At 38.4% G+C, this 16,384-nt stretch overlaps 1 protein-coding gene across 2 annotated transcripts in view; it reads right to left on the reverse strand.

The window, feature by feature from the left end:
- RPTOR (regulatory associated protein of MTOR complex 1) overlaps positions 1-16,384 on the reverse strand; it is a 528,996-nt gene that overhangs the window by 50,777 nt on the left and 461,835 nt on the right. For both annotated transcript variants that reach the window (XM_069064093.1, XM_069064092.1), the window contains exons 26-27: positions 6,800-6,914; positions 6,041-6,165 (exon numbers count right to left, since the gene is read on the reverse strand). In XM_069064093.1, the coding sequence (XP_068920194.1) occupies positions 6,041-6,165; positions 6,800-6,914 (240 nt within the window). The remainder of the gene's footprint in view (positions 1-6,040; positions 6,166-6,799; positions 6,915-16,384) is intronic.

The following is a 16,384-nucleotide window of genomic DNA, read 5'->3' on the forward strand; positions in this document are numbered from 1 at the left end:
TAGTTTCAATGATGGAAACAACTGAAACCACCTGGATGGTCAAGATTAAGAAACTGAGTTGAAAGCACTATTGTTGGTTTTCAGAGTCTACTGAGTACAGGAATCTAATCCTTCATGATTTTCTTTAAGTGAAGACACACCTTTCCCATGGCCTCACTTTCATAGAAGCCCATCAGAGGAGTTAGGGGGAATGTCTGTCACGGCTGAGGTCCAACAGACCTTTATGGCTTAATGCCAAATAGAATATCGAAAGAAAAAAATAACCTTGTGTTTGTGTATTTCTTTCAGCCTTCTGCCTGTTCACTGGCTCAGTTTCCTTGTTTTGTATTTGCATCATTCAGAACTCATTAATTTATTCACAAAACCCCTGGTGATTTGGGCACTCTGAACTGTCCAAAGAAGCTGCCCATTGTAGCTGATAATCTCACCTCATACTTTGGAAAGAATCAGATCATGCGGCAGGCACTTTGAGCAAATGTTTGTTAGACTAAATGACGATATTTTCATCCCAATCTTAACCTGATCTTCTTCACACCTTTTCCTTCACTTTGGTTTTGACTTCTCAATGACTTCTCTTTCAACTTGAATTCCTCCCCTTACTCTCTCCCTCATCAACTAAGAACATTTGGTTTATTCTGTCTCCCCTCCCACCCCCACCATTAATCTGTCCTCCTCTTATAAGCACTTTCTTGATTTTTAAAGGGATGTCACAGTCTCACCTACACTAAAATACACTTTTGCTGACATGATTGTCTCTTCTCTATGTGAAACTCTTGGTTAATCAATTCAACTATACATTATCCTCTATTTTTAAGACCCTTGACCTCTTATCCTATTACTGATCATGTTTTGCTAAGCCCCAACCATAGACTACTCCATTCTCTACTGCTTTTGCTCATACTTCATGTGCTCGTGAATGAAGCTGGAGAAAATCACAAAACGTGTCTCCCTTACCTTTATAAACAATACATTTTAAAAATCCTTACTTTATCTGAACATCCCTGCTAATTACTGTTCCCCCCCCCCAATTTTTGCTAAAAGCCTTGAAAAAGTTGCTTCTACTACCTCTTCTAAACCTTTATTAGTTGAAGTTCCAATCTTACCATTCAACTGAAACTGCTTTCTCCAAAGTCATTTCTTACTTGCCAGATCTAATGGCTTTTTCTTAATTTTCATCCTTTTTTGACCTCTCTGAATTTCTGACACTATGAATCAACCTCTTCCCTACCATACTTTCTTCTCTTCAAGCTACTGCTCTCTCCTGGTTCTCCTCCTACCTGTCTGACTTCTTTTCAGTCTCCTTTGCTAAATCTTCATCCAAGTCACACCAGATAACTATAGGCATCTGCCAAGGCTCTGTTCATGGGTCTTTTTTTCTCTATATACATTATCTTGTTCTCATTAGCACTCATGTATTCAATTACCATTTCTACGCTGATGATTCTCAGATCTATTTATCTCATCATTCTTCTCTTCTGACCTCCATTTTTTGCATCTCTACTTAACTTTTTGGACATCTTGAACAGATATCCCATAAAACACCTTAAACTCAACATGTCCAAAACAGAAATCATTATTTTTTTCCTTAAATTACCTCCCGACTTCCATATTACCATATATGTTACTACCCTCCTTTTGGGCATCCAGGCTCATGACTAGGTGACTTCTTGGCCTTCTCACTTTCACTTATCCAACATATTTAATCTGTTGCCAAGTCCTGTCATTTCTACCTTCCCAATATTCCTCACACATGTCCCTCTTTTTCCTGCTGCTTGGAGTCTCTCCTCACTCCAATCTAGTCTTATACTCAGCTGCCAATAATCTTAAAGCACAGGTTTTACCTTGCTATGCTTCACCTCCCCCTCCAACCGCCCCAATTCCAGTGACTTCCTATTACCTCCAAGATTAATTATAAAATCCTTAGTTTGGCTTTCAAAGTCCATCAAAAGCTGGCCCCTTCCTACATTCTAGACTTCTTACACTTTATTACCCTTCACATATTCTACAATGCAGGGACAGTGGGTTTCTTGCTATTCCTTTCATAGGACCCTCCGTCTCTTGACTCTGTGCTTCTTTATTGGCTGTTCCATGCCTGGAGTGAGCTTTCATCATCTCTGCCTCCTGGCTTCCTTCAAGACTCAGACCAAATCACACCCTCTGCATGAAGCCTTTCTCAATCTCCTCCAAGGTTAGTGCCTTCCCTCTGAGATTACCTCCAATTTGCCCTGTACACATCATGTATGCACCTAGTCATTTGCATATTGTTTCCCCCCTTAAAAATGTGAACTTCTTTGGGGGGGGGGGGACAGGACTGTTTCTGGCTTTCTTTGTGTCCCTATTACTCACTACTGTGCCTGGCACATAGTAGACACTTAATAAATGCTTGTTGCGTGGACTGATTGTCTTTTCTAACCACCATTTCATATTGTTCCCCTACCTATTCTCACTCCCATTTCCTATAAAGGTAATGGGGAAACTCCAAAATGTAATCTCAAGCTGATTCCATCTAGTCCATGAGGTGAAATTATTGTAGTCATCCTTGCTCTAATCCAGAGAAAAAGAATCTTATACGGTAGTAGATTGTTGTGGTTAAAGATTTCATGGTAGAGCCCTGAAAGGTTCTTGAGAATGTGAGAAACTGAAGAGCAATGAATTCTGGTTACTGTTTAAATATTCAATATATTCTCAAGTACATAGTCCAAATTAGCAAAAAAAGCAGTTTACCTCCATCCTGTTTTGTTCTCATTCCCAAAATCTCTCAGTGGCTTTCTTTTCCTCTAAATACTCACAACAACAAAATTGCTAAAGTTTTGAAAAAATATCTAAAACTCATCATGTGCAAAAAGGAACTTATCATCTTTGCACCCAAACCCTCCTCCCCTCTAAATTTCCTTCTTTTTATAGAGTGTTACTATCCTTTATTCAACCAAGTTTGAAACCTTAAAGTGCTCCTTTGACTCTTCCCTCTTCCTCATACTTCATATCCAATTGTAATTCCACAATGTTTTTCACTTCCTTCTCCTCTTCACTTATGCTGTCATCCCCCACCATGCATGGACTGCTGTACATAGCTTCTTAGTTGCTCTTTCTGCTTCTAGTCCCTTCCCTATTTAACTTATCCATATAACAGCCAAAATAATCTTTATAGACAAGTCTGATTATATATCACTCTTAAAAACAACAATAAGAGCAATAAAACTTGGTTTTTTTTGGAGGGGGGAAGGGAGGACAATTGGGGTTAAGTGATTTGCCCAAGGTCACATGGCTAGAAAGTGTTAAGTGTCTGAGGCCAGATTTGAACTCAGGTCCTCCTGATTCTGGGGCCAGTGCTCTCCTCACTGCGCCACCTAACCGCCCCTAACAACAAAACTTTTAATGACTCTCTTGCCACTAGTATAAAATACAAACTCCTCAGCCTGGCATTCAAGGCATCCCACAATATGGCCTCAGTTTACTTTTCCTGATGTATTTGACATTATTCACCTTCACATGCTCTGGGCTAAAAGCCCCTGTGTTTTCCCATAAGCTGTCTTCTGCACCTAGAATGAACTCCTTCCTCAGGTCCACCTGTCAGAATCCTTATTAGTGGACACTTCTGAGATCCCTTCTAATTAGTAGTGCTTTCTAATTTTTCAATCTGCTTCTTATCACGTAATGCTATATCTTCCCAGGAGAATTAAGGTTCCTTGAGGGCCACAACTTTTTGGTTTTCTCTTTGTTTTTTGTCTTTCTGTGTGCTAGTGTCTAGCGACCCGTCTACACTTAATAAACATTTGTGGAATAGAATCCCACCTCACCATCTTCCCAAATCTACTTTTCTTCTTGACTTCGCAATTTCTGTTAATAGTTACCACTATTCTTCCAAAAGGTATGCTCAAAACTGTAGTTAAAAGCTCTTTGATTCCTCCCTCTTCTTTAAACCTCCCCCCACTTCAATACTCTCCCCCAAAACTATGGCAGTGGTCTCTTAATTGTTCTCTCTGCTTTTATCTATCGTTAATCAAACTACCAGGTTAACTATCCCAATATATATGATGATCATGAGACTTCATTGCTCAAAAAGTATCAAAGGCTTCCTACTTCCTACTAGACAAAGTAGAACCTCTTTGGCCAGAGATTCATGGCTCCATCATTCAGCTTCAGTCTACCTTCCTATTTTAATTCACAGCACACAGCTTCGCCTACTGTACACTAAAGCGAAAAGAGGATTTGACAAATTCCATGAATATGTCCCATAGCCTCTCACCTCCAGTCCACTGTTCCTTATGCCAGCAATTCCCTTTTTCCATCTCCGTTAAATTCCTACCCATTTTTCAAGACTGAGTTTAAATCTTTCTCATGAAGTGTTCCTGATAATTCCAGTTAGAAATGATTTTTCTCCCTTTCAGGAACTCTTATAGTTGTTTCTCTCATGCATATTTGTTAAGTGCTTTGAAAAGCTGGAAGTGCTATATGAAGGCTAGGTATTATTATTCTCATCAGGTTATGCTTGGCATTACTGTTAGTTGTGTATAGCTTAATTTTACCAGTAGATTGTAAATTCCCTGAGGGTGGGGACCATATCTTCTGTGACTTTCTCAGTTATTAGAATAGTTCTGCTCAATGAATGTGTGCTGAGTGGTTCAGTTTTTAACTTAACATGTGAGTGAATCAAGCATCTTATGTTTCTCTAATAAAAATAAAAAGATATTGCTTTTGTTTCTGACCCTTGATTTTTTTAAACCTCTTTGGTCAGTGATACTTGATAGAAAAAAAAAGTCTTCTGCTTGTGTCATAGAGTATGTCATCCACTCCAACCTGCTTTTAATTCATCTTCTCAGACTTCTTCCTTGATCCCTTTCCAATCCCTTAATTAACGTTTTTCATGTGACATGTTACATCAACAGCCTTCACAAAGGTCAATAAAAACATTGCCATGATTTGATCCTCGGTTGTTTTCTCCTGTACTTCTTCATAACTTTTGATATTATTGTTTCACACTTTTCTTATCTGAGATATGAAATTTGACTTCATATAATTATTGTCTTATGCTTTTTCTCTGTAGTTGCTTATATTTCTTCATTTTTATTTCCACTGTCAGTAAACATCTCCCCAGATTTCACTTTTGGTTTTTTTTTGCTTGCATTACTCTTGTGCTTTAGCTCCTACCCCCATGACATTCTCCTTTTACAGTCTCTAATACTGGAATCATCCCTATAAACAAACACTCATTCTTCTAGTCTAGCAAATAGCTTAATCCTGTAGCTCAGAAATGGCATACATTTCTCTTAATCCCTACTGACATTTCATTGTGTTGAATTTGCTCACAACCTTCTTGATCTTTTCCTCTGTAAGCAGTTACCACTCCAGTCTAGTTTAGAGGAGTACTCAATAATAGCTAACAATTCAAATGAATATGCACTTTCTATTTCTAGGTGATGACAGGAACTAGTATTGATGGTTCAGCAGAAACAGACTGTTGGGGAAAGTCTTCTTGTTGTTCAGTCTTTTCAGTTGTGTCAGATACCGGTACTCTGTGACCTGTTGGCAAAGATACTGAAGTGGCTTGCCATTTTCCTCTCTAGCTCATTTTACAAATGAGAAGCTAAGGTAAACAAAGTTAAGTGACTTGTCCAGGGTCACACAGCTAGTAAGTTTCTGAGGCTAGATTTAAACTCAGGAAGGTGAGTCTTCCTGATTCCAGGTCTGGAATCCTGTCCTGAAAACCTGTCCTGGGGAAGGTCTTACAATATGTCAAACCCAGGGCAATTAAAACATACAGGCAAAGTTTCTGCCTTTAAATGATATTTGATGTTGAAGTAATTTCCCTCAAAATCTTCTGGCATTTTATGATGATAACCCTCAATCAAGAGATTTTTTTCCATCAGGAAGAGAAGAAATACAATCAGGACAAAAGATTTCCTGAAAGAGCAAGCCTTGTTACCACTCAAACCCAGGAGTCTCAGGGTCCCACGCCTCCAAATCCATCTGCTAATGCCCCTGAAATAATATGTTACTATCCCCTGCTCCCATTTCTTTGACCAAGTGGAATGTGGCTTACCTGTGGCTGTCAGTAGCAACGAACAGTCCTGGCCATTCAGATACTCCATGGCAGTGACTCTTGTGTAGCGAGGATTTCCATTGTGGAAGTAGTCTAACTTCTCCCCTTTTTCCCAGTCCCAAAAACTTGAGGAGTATAAGGATAAAATTAAAAAAAAAAAACAAAAAAAAGAAAGTGAGAACTGCATCTGTTTTGTTAGAAGTACAAAGAAATCTTTATTAAATCCGTACCTTTTCAATTAGAAAAGTTTATACTTATTACAAATTAAACTTGTTTTCTTCCTTGGGGCATTTGAATGTTTTTTTTTTTTAAATTAATGACTTTCCATAGCATCTCTTGCTTTTGCAGAGGAAGTAATAAGATTGAATCCCCATTACAAGACTTTCTGGTACAAATCTAGTTTTGATGAGACTATTATATGTACAGTAAAACCAGGAAACCACTTTATATTTATGTACAGTATAAAAGTAACACATCTCAAAGACATAACATCTGATTCGCTGTCCATTAATCTATAATAACTACTTTGGGGCTCTGCTCCTCTATAAAGAGCAAGAGAGGATGCTCTCAACCTTTAAGAGACTGGAAAAGGGGAAGAATATCTTGTCAATTTTTGAGACCTTCCTGTTTCGAACCAAACAAGGGAGCCCCACATTCAGAGATGTTTCAGCATCCTTCAAATGTAAAGTTAAATCATGTGGAAGTTAATATTTAGTTAATACTTAATGGACTCAGGAGAATAGTTACCATGACCCTTACCAAATGCTGTCTTTATCAGCTACAGCTATGCAAGGAGTGAAGGGGTGGAATTTGACCACTGAGGGAACACCAGGGTTCCTATTAAGGAAGATCTGATCATCTAGTCTTGTAATACCTACAAAAAGAAATGGAAAAGAAAGTACCTGGTAACTAATCTGAATTTCTATGCTTATACCAAGAGACTGAGTATAGTGCCTTCTACAAAACACTGGAGAGAATACTTATGCTTGTACATGAATTTCTATAGCTATAATAGTCTATGCCAGTATGATTGTATATCAATACTGCCCTTTTTTTTTTTTTTACTGGTGCAAAGCTTTTTAAGCTATAGATTTTATGAGGGTAGGAATCATGTCTTCTATTTCTTCATATAGGAAATATCCTCTGGAAAATGCCTCTACATGTACCCTTGATACCATTTCATCTTTTCTGGCATATTACATGCACTATCATTCCCATTCTCTAATTTATTTTCAGTTTCTCCTTGACTTCTGGCTGCTTTCCTGGTACCTACAAACATGTTGTTTTCCCCAACCTCAAAAATGCCTCACTTAATCCAAACATTCCAGTTAGCTATTGCCCTTTATTTTTCCTCCCATTCTTGTCTAAACTCTTTGACAAAGTTACCTATACTTAGTGCTTCCACTTCCTTTCTTCTCACCAATGACCTCTATTGCCAAACGCAATGGACTCAGTTCAATCCTTTTTGGTACCTTTTCAGGCTCTGACACTGTCAGTCAGCCTTGGTTCTGCAATGCTTTTTCCTTTTCATGACATTATTCTCTCCTGGTTTGCCTCCTACCTGTGTGGACACTTCTGAGTCTCCTTTAATGGGATGTTCTTTCACCTCATCTCACCCTGGTTTCCTTCTAGGCAGATGAAATAGCAACTTCTGGTCCTGCCTCCCCTCCTCCTTCCCCCATGCCTGTCCTCTGAGATTATTTTCCATTTACACTGCATATATCTGTTTTTGCATGCTGTCTCCCTTAGAGTCACGGCAGAATGTGAGCAACTTGGGGGCAGGAAGTGGTTGGGACTTTTGCCTTGCTTTTTATCCTTTACTTCAGTGCCTTGCACATAATAAGCAATTAATAAATGTTTATTGCTTAAAAAATGTCTGGAGAAGGGATTAAAAGTGTATAACAAAGAAAAAAATCTAGAACCTAAGGAAGGAGGGACTTTGCCTCTTGGATGAATGGTATAAGAATGCAAAGTAATATTATTGTGCCATAAGAAATAATGAAAGTGATGACTTCCAGGAATCCTATATAGTATGAAGTGATACAGAATGAAGTGAACAGAACCAGGAAAACAATTATACAAGAATAAGTAATGCCTTAAAGAAAAACAACTTTGAAAGACTAAGAACTCTGATCAATGCAATGACCAACCATGTCTCGACAGGAACTATGATGAAGTATGTTACCTCCTTCTTAAAAGAGAGGTGATGGAAACAAGAGACATATATTAGAATCAGAAAGAATTTCTTGAAGTTACTTTTTAGAAGTACAATGGCTATGAAGCACATAGACTTCATTAAAATGGCATAGGCTGATAATTTAAATGCATTCAAAAAAGGGTTGAATACCTTCTGGGAATATGAAGGCAAAGTGGTGTTAATGACCAACCATACTCTGCCATGCACTAAGAAATACACCCACTACCCCCCCCCCCCCAAACATATATGCTATATGCTGGTATCCTCATAGAATTTATAAGTGAACCCCCTTTTTTTGGGGGGGGAGGCTGGGCAATTGGGGTTAAGTGACTTGCCCAAGGTCACAAAGCTAGTAAATGTTAAGTGTCTGAGGTAAAATTTGAACTCAGGTCCTCCTGCCTCCAGGACTGGTGTTCTATTCACTGTGCCACCTAGCTGCCCCTAATGCTCTTTCTTGAAAGTACTTGAAAAAATCTGGCTGTTATTCATCCTTCATACTCAAAGAAGATTAATGATATCATCATGTGGGGGATCAAGGTACTCAGTATTTATAAGTACTCATTCTTGAAAGTACTTGAAAAAAGCTGGCTAGATAAAGGGTTAATGTGTTACATGGTTTTGTTACTATATTTTTTCTTTAGGCACCTCACTTCTTCAAAAATGGACGTATGAATATCTGTCCTAGTGTCATTTCATCCTTATGACAAGGGGTTTAAGCTGATTAAACAAAGGATAACCAGGTTGTAAGGTTTCAATTACATTAGTTAAACAGTACAGCTTTTTTGTGTTCTTCATTTTCACTTTTAACATTTTGGTGGTAGAACTCTAGGTACAGTTTTGATCCAAAGAAGTTAAGGGAAAGGTGATACTTCAGATTCTCAAATTATTAAGAAATTATATGTATATTGTGGACACTAGCAGAAGAGATCCAGTGCCATTGAGGATGCAGTTGAAGGAAGAACCAGGAGTAATAAAGGGAAATGGAGCATGGAATGGAAAACAGAAAATGGAGAAAATCAACTGCCCAGGTATAGGACTCTCAATGAGAGAGACTGCTCCATTTTGCTGATGACAGTTTACTTACTTGGTTAATCTGGTTCAAAGTGTTAAACTTTGTTGGTTTTCAAATAAAGGCAATACTGAACCCAAACTCTGAATATGATAAATAATTGAACGAGGCCATGATTTAAAATTAGCATTCAGTCATTCTCAGTTTAAGTATACATGTGTTATTTTGACATCTTGCAATCTCTCATTTGCTGATTTTTATAGCAGTTCAACAGTCCTCCTGACAAACACATCTCATCCCATTTTACTAAATCTGAGAAAGTGAATCTAAATCTGATCTACACAAAGATGGCCTATTCTGTTTGCAAAACACCAGCTTTACTTTCCTGAACACCCAGATCTGATTTTACTATTTAATTCTGACCTGAAACACTACAGCAGAAACTCTCTTTTAATGTCATGGGCCCAGATAGCCTCTGACTATTTTCTGAGGCAGACTCAGCAATAGATTTTCTTGAGCAATAGGTTAACCAATTCATTTTAGAAATCCAAACTGAAAGGCTGAGCTCTCAAAGAACTTCCATTCTCTAAGGAAAACAATTTCTGGATATGACAGTTCAGGGAAGTAAGGTGTTGAGCACTGGTTTCAGAGAACGATCTAGTTCTACTTTACCTGGGAGGATATGGAAAGGCTTTCTGGAGGAGGTGGTGCTTGAGTTGAGACTTGAAGAGAAAGATTTTAATAGGTGATTATGGAGAGTGTACTCAAAGCAGGAGGGGATGGGCTTGCAAGTAAAAGATGGCAGGATAAGACTGGCTAGTATCTAATGTGGCCGGAATGTAGAATGTATGAAGATGAATGAAGTAAAATAAGGCTAGAAAGGAAGAATGGAGGCAGCTGGCAGACATCAATGGGGTAAAGGAAAAGGGGAGAAAAATATAATGTCCACTATATGCCAGCCACTGTGCTAAGCCCTTTGTGCAAATATCTCATTTGATTCTCACAACAACCCTGCAAGGTAGATGCTATTAATGTGCCCATTTAATAGTTGAAGAAATTGAAGTAAACAGAGGTTAAGTGACTTGCCTTGAATCACATTGAAAGTGTCTGAGGTAAAATCTGAATTCAGGTCTTCCTGACTCTGGGTATATCACTCTATCTACTGTACCACCAGCTGTCTCTAAGATGATAAATTTTCAGACATTTGTGAGCTTTATCTATCTTGCTGACTGCTACCTCATAAAGACATGAAAAGTTATAAAGGACCAAGATTAGCTTTCAATAGTGTACTGGATATACCTGTTAATGAAACATGAGCCAGAGACATAACAAAAGGGAAAAAAACCCAAAAGTGTAAATGAGGCTATACATAAAAGTGTTTCAGAAATATCACTGGGCTTGAGAAGTAAACAATCATTTATTATGCTCAGTGGAGCAAGGGGTGTATACTAGAACCATTTAGATGCCTGGTGAATATCATGAGATCACATAATTCAGCTTAGCTAAATAACCTGGTTTAGACAGATGAATAATTGGAATGGCATTTGACAAAGGCCCCACTCTGGTAGTACCCTTTAGCTCAGCTGAGAGCGACAAGAGTTTATCTTATTGAGCCCTTCTTGTGGATTTAAAAAAGTAACACATATTATTCACTGGAACCTCATGGGACAGGGAGAAAGGCCAAAGTGGTAAATCAATAGGATCTGTTAAGAGTTTCTAAATTATTGATTTTATGCCAGGTTCTTTGGCAGCACTGGACCCATCGTCTACAAACAGTTTAGTTCCTGAAAGCCCTGGTTGCTGACTTGCAAATCCAAGGCCCTTAGAGTTCCTGCATTCACTTAAAATGGTGTAGTTGCATCATTTACCAAAAAGGGAAAGCCCACTCTTAATTTGCTAGCTCACACTGAAAAAAAAATGGTTACTTTTCTTTTAGTGCTTATTTTGATGAAATTGGGCTCTTTCATCACTAAATTTTACTGAGTGGTACATAGTACATGCACTTCATTTCTCTGCAAAGAGTATTTCTGTTCTTGGGTATGTTCTAGGCTATGGCTAACAAATCTACAAATACACTATGGTCTAGGTTCTTAAAGAATAATATAAGTATGATATAAGTCATTTGTTCTTTTTCCTCTGTACTTATTTCTGAAACTTACTTGATGAAAAACTGTTTGGTGTAGTAGAGAGAGTGCTGTATTTGGAGTCAGAAAGGACTTAGATCCAAATTCTTCCACAAAAAAAAAAAATGTTCTATCTGGGTGACTTTGAGCAAGTCACTGACTCTATGTGCTACAATTCACTTGTCTGGAATATGGAGAAATGACATCTATACTAATGAACTCATAGTATTATTGTGAAGGTCAAGTAAGATAATGTAGTATGGATAGCATTTGGGTGAAGATCAAAGGATGTAGCAACAGAGATGATATTGTTAGCAAAGTATACTACAGACTACTTAGATAAAAGGAGAAAACCAATGAAGAGTTTGGGAAACAGATCATACTCCTGGCACAGACGCATTATATAACAGTGATGGGGAATTTGAATTCTTCAATTCTATTTTGGAGCTCTCTGAGAAAAGCAGAGTAGCTAATAATTTCTTGGTTTGCTTTAATAATAAGTTTATCTTTCTAAAACTAGAATCAACAAGATAGGGTCAATAAACATTTATTAAGAACTTACTATGTGCCAAGTACCATGCTAAGCTCAGGATATACAAAGAAAGATATAAGACAGTCCCTGCATTCAAGGAGCTCAAAATCTAATGGGGGAAGACAACATGTAGAAAGAAGCTGAAAAGCTGGAGGCAGAGGGGAGTGGGAGGTGAAAGGTAGGAGAGATGGCTGCATGAGGGGAAGATGAAACCCTGAAGCCAGGGTGGGAAATGATCTGAGTTGTAAGTTTCAGAGTAGATCACATCTTATAGAATGATGAGATTCTGGTGATCATACAAGTCAGAAAAGAAGCCAGGTGGGAAATGATGAGGTGAATTACCTGGGTGCCTACTTCATGAGGATCTGGAAGCAGCTCCCATCCAATCAGAGGGAGAGAGAAGCCACCAGGGACAGGAGGTGTGCATTCAGAACTGATCAGAACTGATTTCTTCTTTTCTTTTTTGCTTTTTGGAGGGGGGAAGGCAGGGCAATGGGGGTTAAGTGACTTGCCCAAGGTCATACGGCTAGTAAAACTCAAGTCCTCCTGACTCCAGGGCTGGTGCTCTATTCACTGTGCTACCTAGTCGCCCCTCAGAACTGATTTCTTCTTGATGATGAGAAAACAATAAAGAAAATGGCCATTCAGGATCACTAACAAGGAGTTACAGGTCACTGAAGTAGAAATGATGGGAACATTGAGAGAAATCATAGAAGAGGAAAGGAAAATTGGTCATAACCTGGCATACATGCTAGATTTTGGAAAAGTAGACTTTATGGCTATAGAGAGAGGCTATAGCCCATCAGCTCAAAAAGGCTAGGAAGCTCTACAAAATGAAATTCTGAAGACACAAAGGAAAGCAATTCCAATGAGAAAGGGAGAATTTTGTCTAATAGGATTGTTGTGAACATGCATAGAACTCAACAACCAATTTAGACTTAAAAGATATGTATTATTGTAACAGTACTAAACAATAGTAACTGTCCCAATTTTCAAAATAAAGAAGAGAATAGATATTGTTAATGAAAGGCTAGTGATTTTGATGTGGATTTCTGGTGAAATTTAAAATGCATTATTAAAGAGATGGGTTGGACTAGATGACCCTTCAAATTTCTAAATTTCATGTTTATTGCTTCCAAAACAGGAAGCAGGGATCAAGAGCCCCCATGGACTTATAAAGAGTTTGTAGAACAAGGGTGTAGTACTTAGAGATTATCTAGATTTTAGTGAAGTACTTATCAGTCTCTCACATAATCCATGGAATCAAGATAAAGGGATGTGGGCTAAACAATAGCATAAAGCTGCTTCAGACAGTAAATACTTACTAGCCCTGTGACCTTGGGCAAGTCACTTAACCCCAATTGCCCTGCCCTTCCCCCTCCAAAAAGCAAAAAAAAGAAAAACCAAACAAACAAACCCCCAAACAATAGCACAATGAAGTATTTGGAACTGATTGAACAGTTGGGCACAAAAAATAATTACTAATTAGGTGTCAACTTGCAAAGCAGTCTTTGGTGCAGGGGTGGGGAACCTGTGCCCTTCAGGCCCTCTAGGTCTTCAAAGACATGAATCCAAACTTCATAGAATTCCCTTAATAAAAGGATTTATTTTGTTAAACTTGGACTCAGTCAAAAGGCTGCACAGAAGGACCTAGAAAGCCATATGTAGCCTTGAGGCCTTAGGTTCCCCACCCCTGGTCTAGTGGATTGGCTAAGGGATCTACATACCAGGTCCTGTGCAGTTTAACATAATGATCAATAACTGAGAATGGCAACATCATGCTTAATGAATAAGCAGATGAAACCAAGCTACAAGGGATAACTAACATGTTGGATGATAGTAATATTTAGGATTGTAAAGTGCTTAGCACAGTGCCTGGCACACAGTAAGCAGTATATAAATGTTAGCTATTATTTTAAAAGATTTCAACTGGATGGAACATTGGACTGAACCCAAGAAAAAAATTAACTGGGGGAAACAGAAAGTCTTACACCTTGGTTCAAAAACCCAGTTTCCCAAGAATGTGTAGCTAGAGAGATATTTGGATGAAAAATATCTGGGGATTCAAAAGATCCCAGATATACAAAAATATGTACATTTGCTCTTTTTGCAGTGGCAAAGACATGGAAGCTATATGGACATCAATTACCAATGGCAGAACAAGTTATGGGGGATTAATGGAATAGCACTGTGACATAAAAAATGATATAAGGGATGGATTCAGAGAAACCTAGGAAGACTTGTATGAAATGATGCAGAGAAAAGTAAAAAAGAACAGAAAAGCAATTTACTTGATAACAACACTGTAAAGACAAACAACCCTAAAAACCTGAACCCTGCAGGGCAATGCAATGACTAACCACAATTGTGGAGGACCAAAAATGAAGCATGCTAACCACCTCCTGTCAGAGAGGTGATAGCCTTAAGACGCAGAATGAGATGCACAATTTTGGACACAGTGTAATGTTCTACTTGACTATGTGTGTCTATTACAAAGGTTTTGTTGTGTTTTTTTTTCCCCCTGAGCAGGTGGAAGTGGGAGGGGAAAAAAATGCTCACTAATTAAAAAAAAAAACAAAAACTGAAAATGCTGAAACCAAAACCAAAATAATTAGCATTTATAATAATAAGCATTTGTTTAGAGCTTTAAAGTTTGCAAGGTACTTTACGTGTTATCTCATTTGATCCTCACAATAACCCTGTGAAATAGATGTAATCAACATCCCGATTTTACAGATGAGGACACCGAGGCTCAAAAAAGTTAAATGACATGGCCAGGATCACATAATCAGTCAGTAAAGGGTGAGGCAGGACTTAAGCATACATTTTTTCTGACTGAAGGTCCAGCACTTTACACACTCAGACATCTAGCTGACATCTTAAGAAACAAAAAAATACAAAACAAAAAAACAATCTGGGAGTTTTAGTTCATTGCAAACTCAACATAAGCTAATAGCAGCAGCACCTAAAACTCCATCATGATACCGAGGTAACTCTGTTTTCTTGAGGACTATGTTAGTGATGAGTAAAGCTCTGGCACCACTGGTCCTGACTATTCTACACTATGCATGAGGGACTCTAGGCCCAGGGCTGGGGATGGAGTGTCTTGTTTGGGGAACAGCAAGGAAGTCACCATTACTGAACTGCAGTGTATATGGGTGGAATGAGGTTGGTAGGGGCATAGAAACTGGAAAGGTGAGTGGGGGTGGGTGGTATTTTATAAAGGGCTTTGAACACCAAACACATTTTATATTTGATTCTAGAGGTGATGTTAACTTTAGCAGAAGGTGACATGATTGGACTTGTGCTTTAGGAAAATCATTTTGGAGTTTGAGTGGAAGATAGGTTCGAGATTTTTCCTGAGGAGGACAATTAGAATGGAAAAGGTACAATACCATAAGAAGACGAGTTGAGGGGAGGCTAGGGGGTGCAGTGAATAGAGCACTGGCCCTGGAGTTAGGAGGACCTGAGTTCAAATATGGCCTCAGACACTTAACACTTACTAGCCTTGTGACCTTGGGCAAGTCACTTAACTCCAATTGCTCTGCCTTCCCCACTCCAAAAAAGCAAAAAAAAAAAAAAGACTAGCTGAAATTTGGTAATGTTTAACATGGAGAAAATAGGAGGGAGAGGAAAGGAAAAGGACAGGAGAGATAGGGAGACAGAGCGGTCATGTTAAATATCTTGAAGTACGTGAATGACCACAACGTAGAAGAGAGATTAGACCAATTTTGCTTGGCCCTGCAGGGCAAATTTAGGAACAACTGTTGGAAGTTTTAAAGAAGGAAATTTAGAAATGCTCTAAATTAATATTGATTAGAGAAAGGCAAATTAAAATAACTCTAAAACAATCCATCAGATTGGCTAACATTACAGAGAAGGAAAATGACAAAGGCTGGAGAGGATGTAGAAAAATAGGGACACTAATGCACTGTTGGTGGAGCTGTGAACTGGTCCAACCATTTCGGAGAACAATTTAGAACTATGCCCAAAGGGTTATGAAAATGTTCATAAAACACTCTTTGAGCCAGCAATACCACTACTAAGTCTGTAACCTAAAGGTCAAAGAAAAGGGAAAAGGATCTGTAGGTACAAAAATAATTACAGAAGCTCTTTCTGTGGTGGAGGAGAACTGGAAATTGAGGGGATGCCCATCAATTGAGGAATAGTTGAGCAAGATGTGGTACATGATTGTGATGAAATATTACTGTGCTATAAGAAATAGTGAGGGGAATGGTTTCAGAAAAACCTGGGAAGACTTAAATGAACTGATGCAAAGTGAAATGAGCAGGTCCAGGACATCATTTTATATAGTAACAGCAATACTGTAATTGTAAGTGAAATATTATAATATTGTAAGTGAAAGACTAAGCTACTCTAACACAAAGGTCCAAGACGATTCTGCAGGAATCATGATGAAAAGGCTTTAATAGACTGAAAGCTCAACGTGAGTTAGCATTGTGACGTGCTAGCCAACAAAACT

This window comes from Petaurus breviceps, unplaced genomic scaffold (assembly GCF_028583685.1).
Source record: "Petaurus breviceps papuanus isolate PSGF00001 unplaced genomic scaffold, PetGlider_PUasm1.0 90617, whole genome shotgun sequence".
Classification (NCBI taxonomy): Eukaryota; Metazoa; Chordata; class Mammalia; order Diprotodontia; family Petauridae; genus Petaurus; species Petaurus breviceps.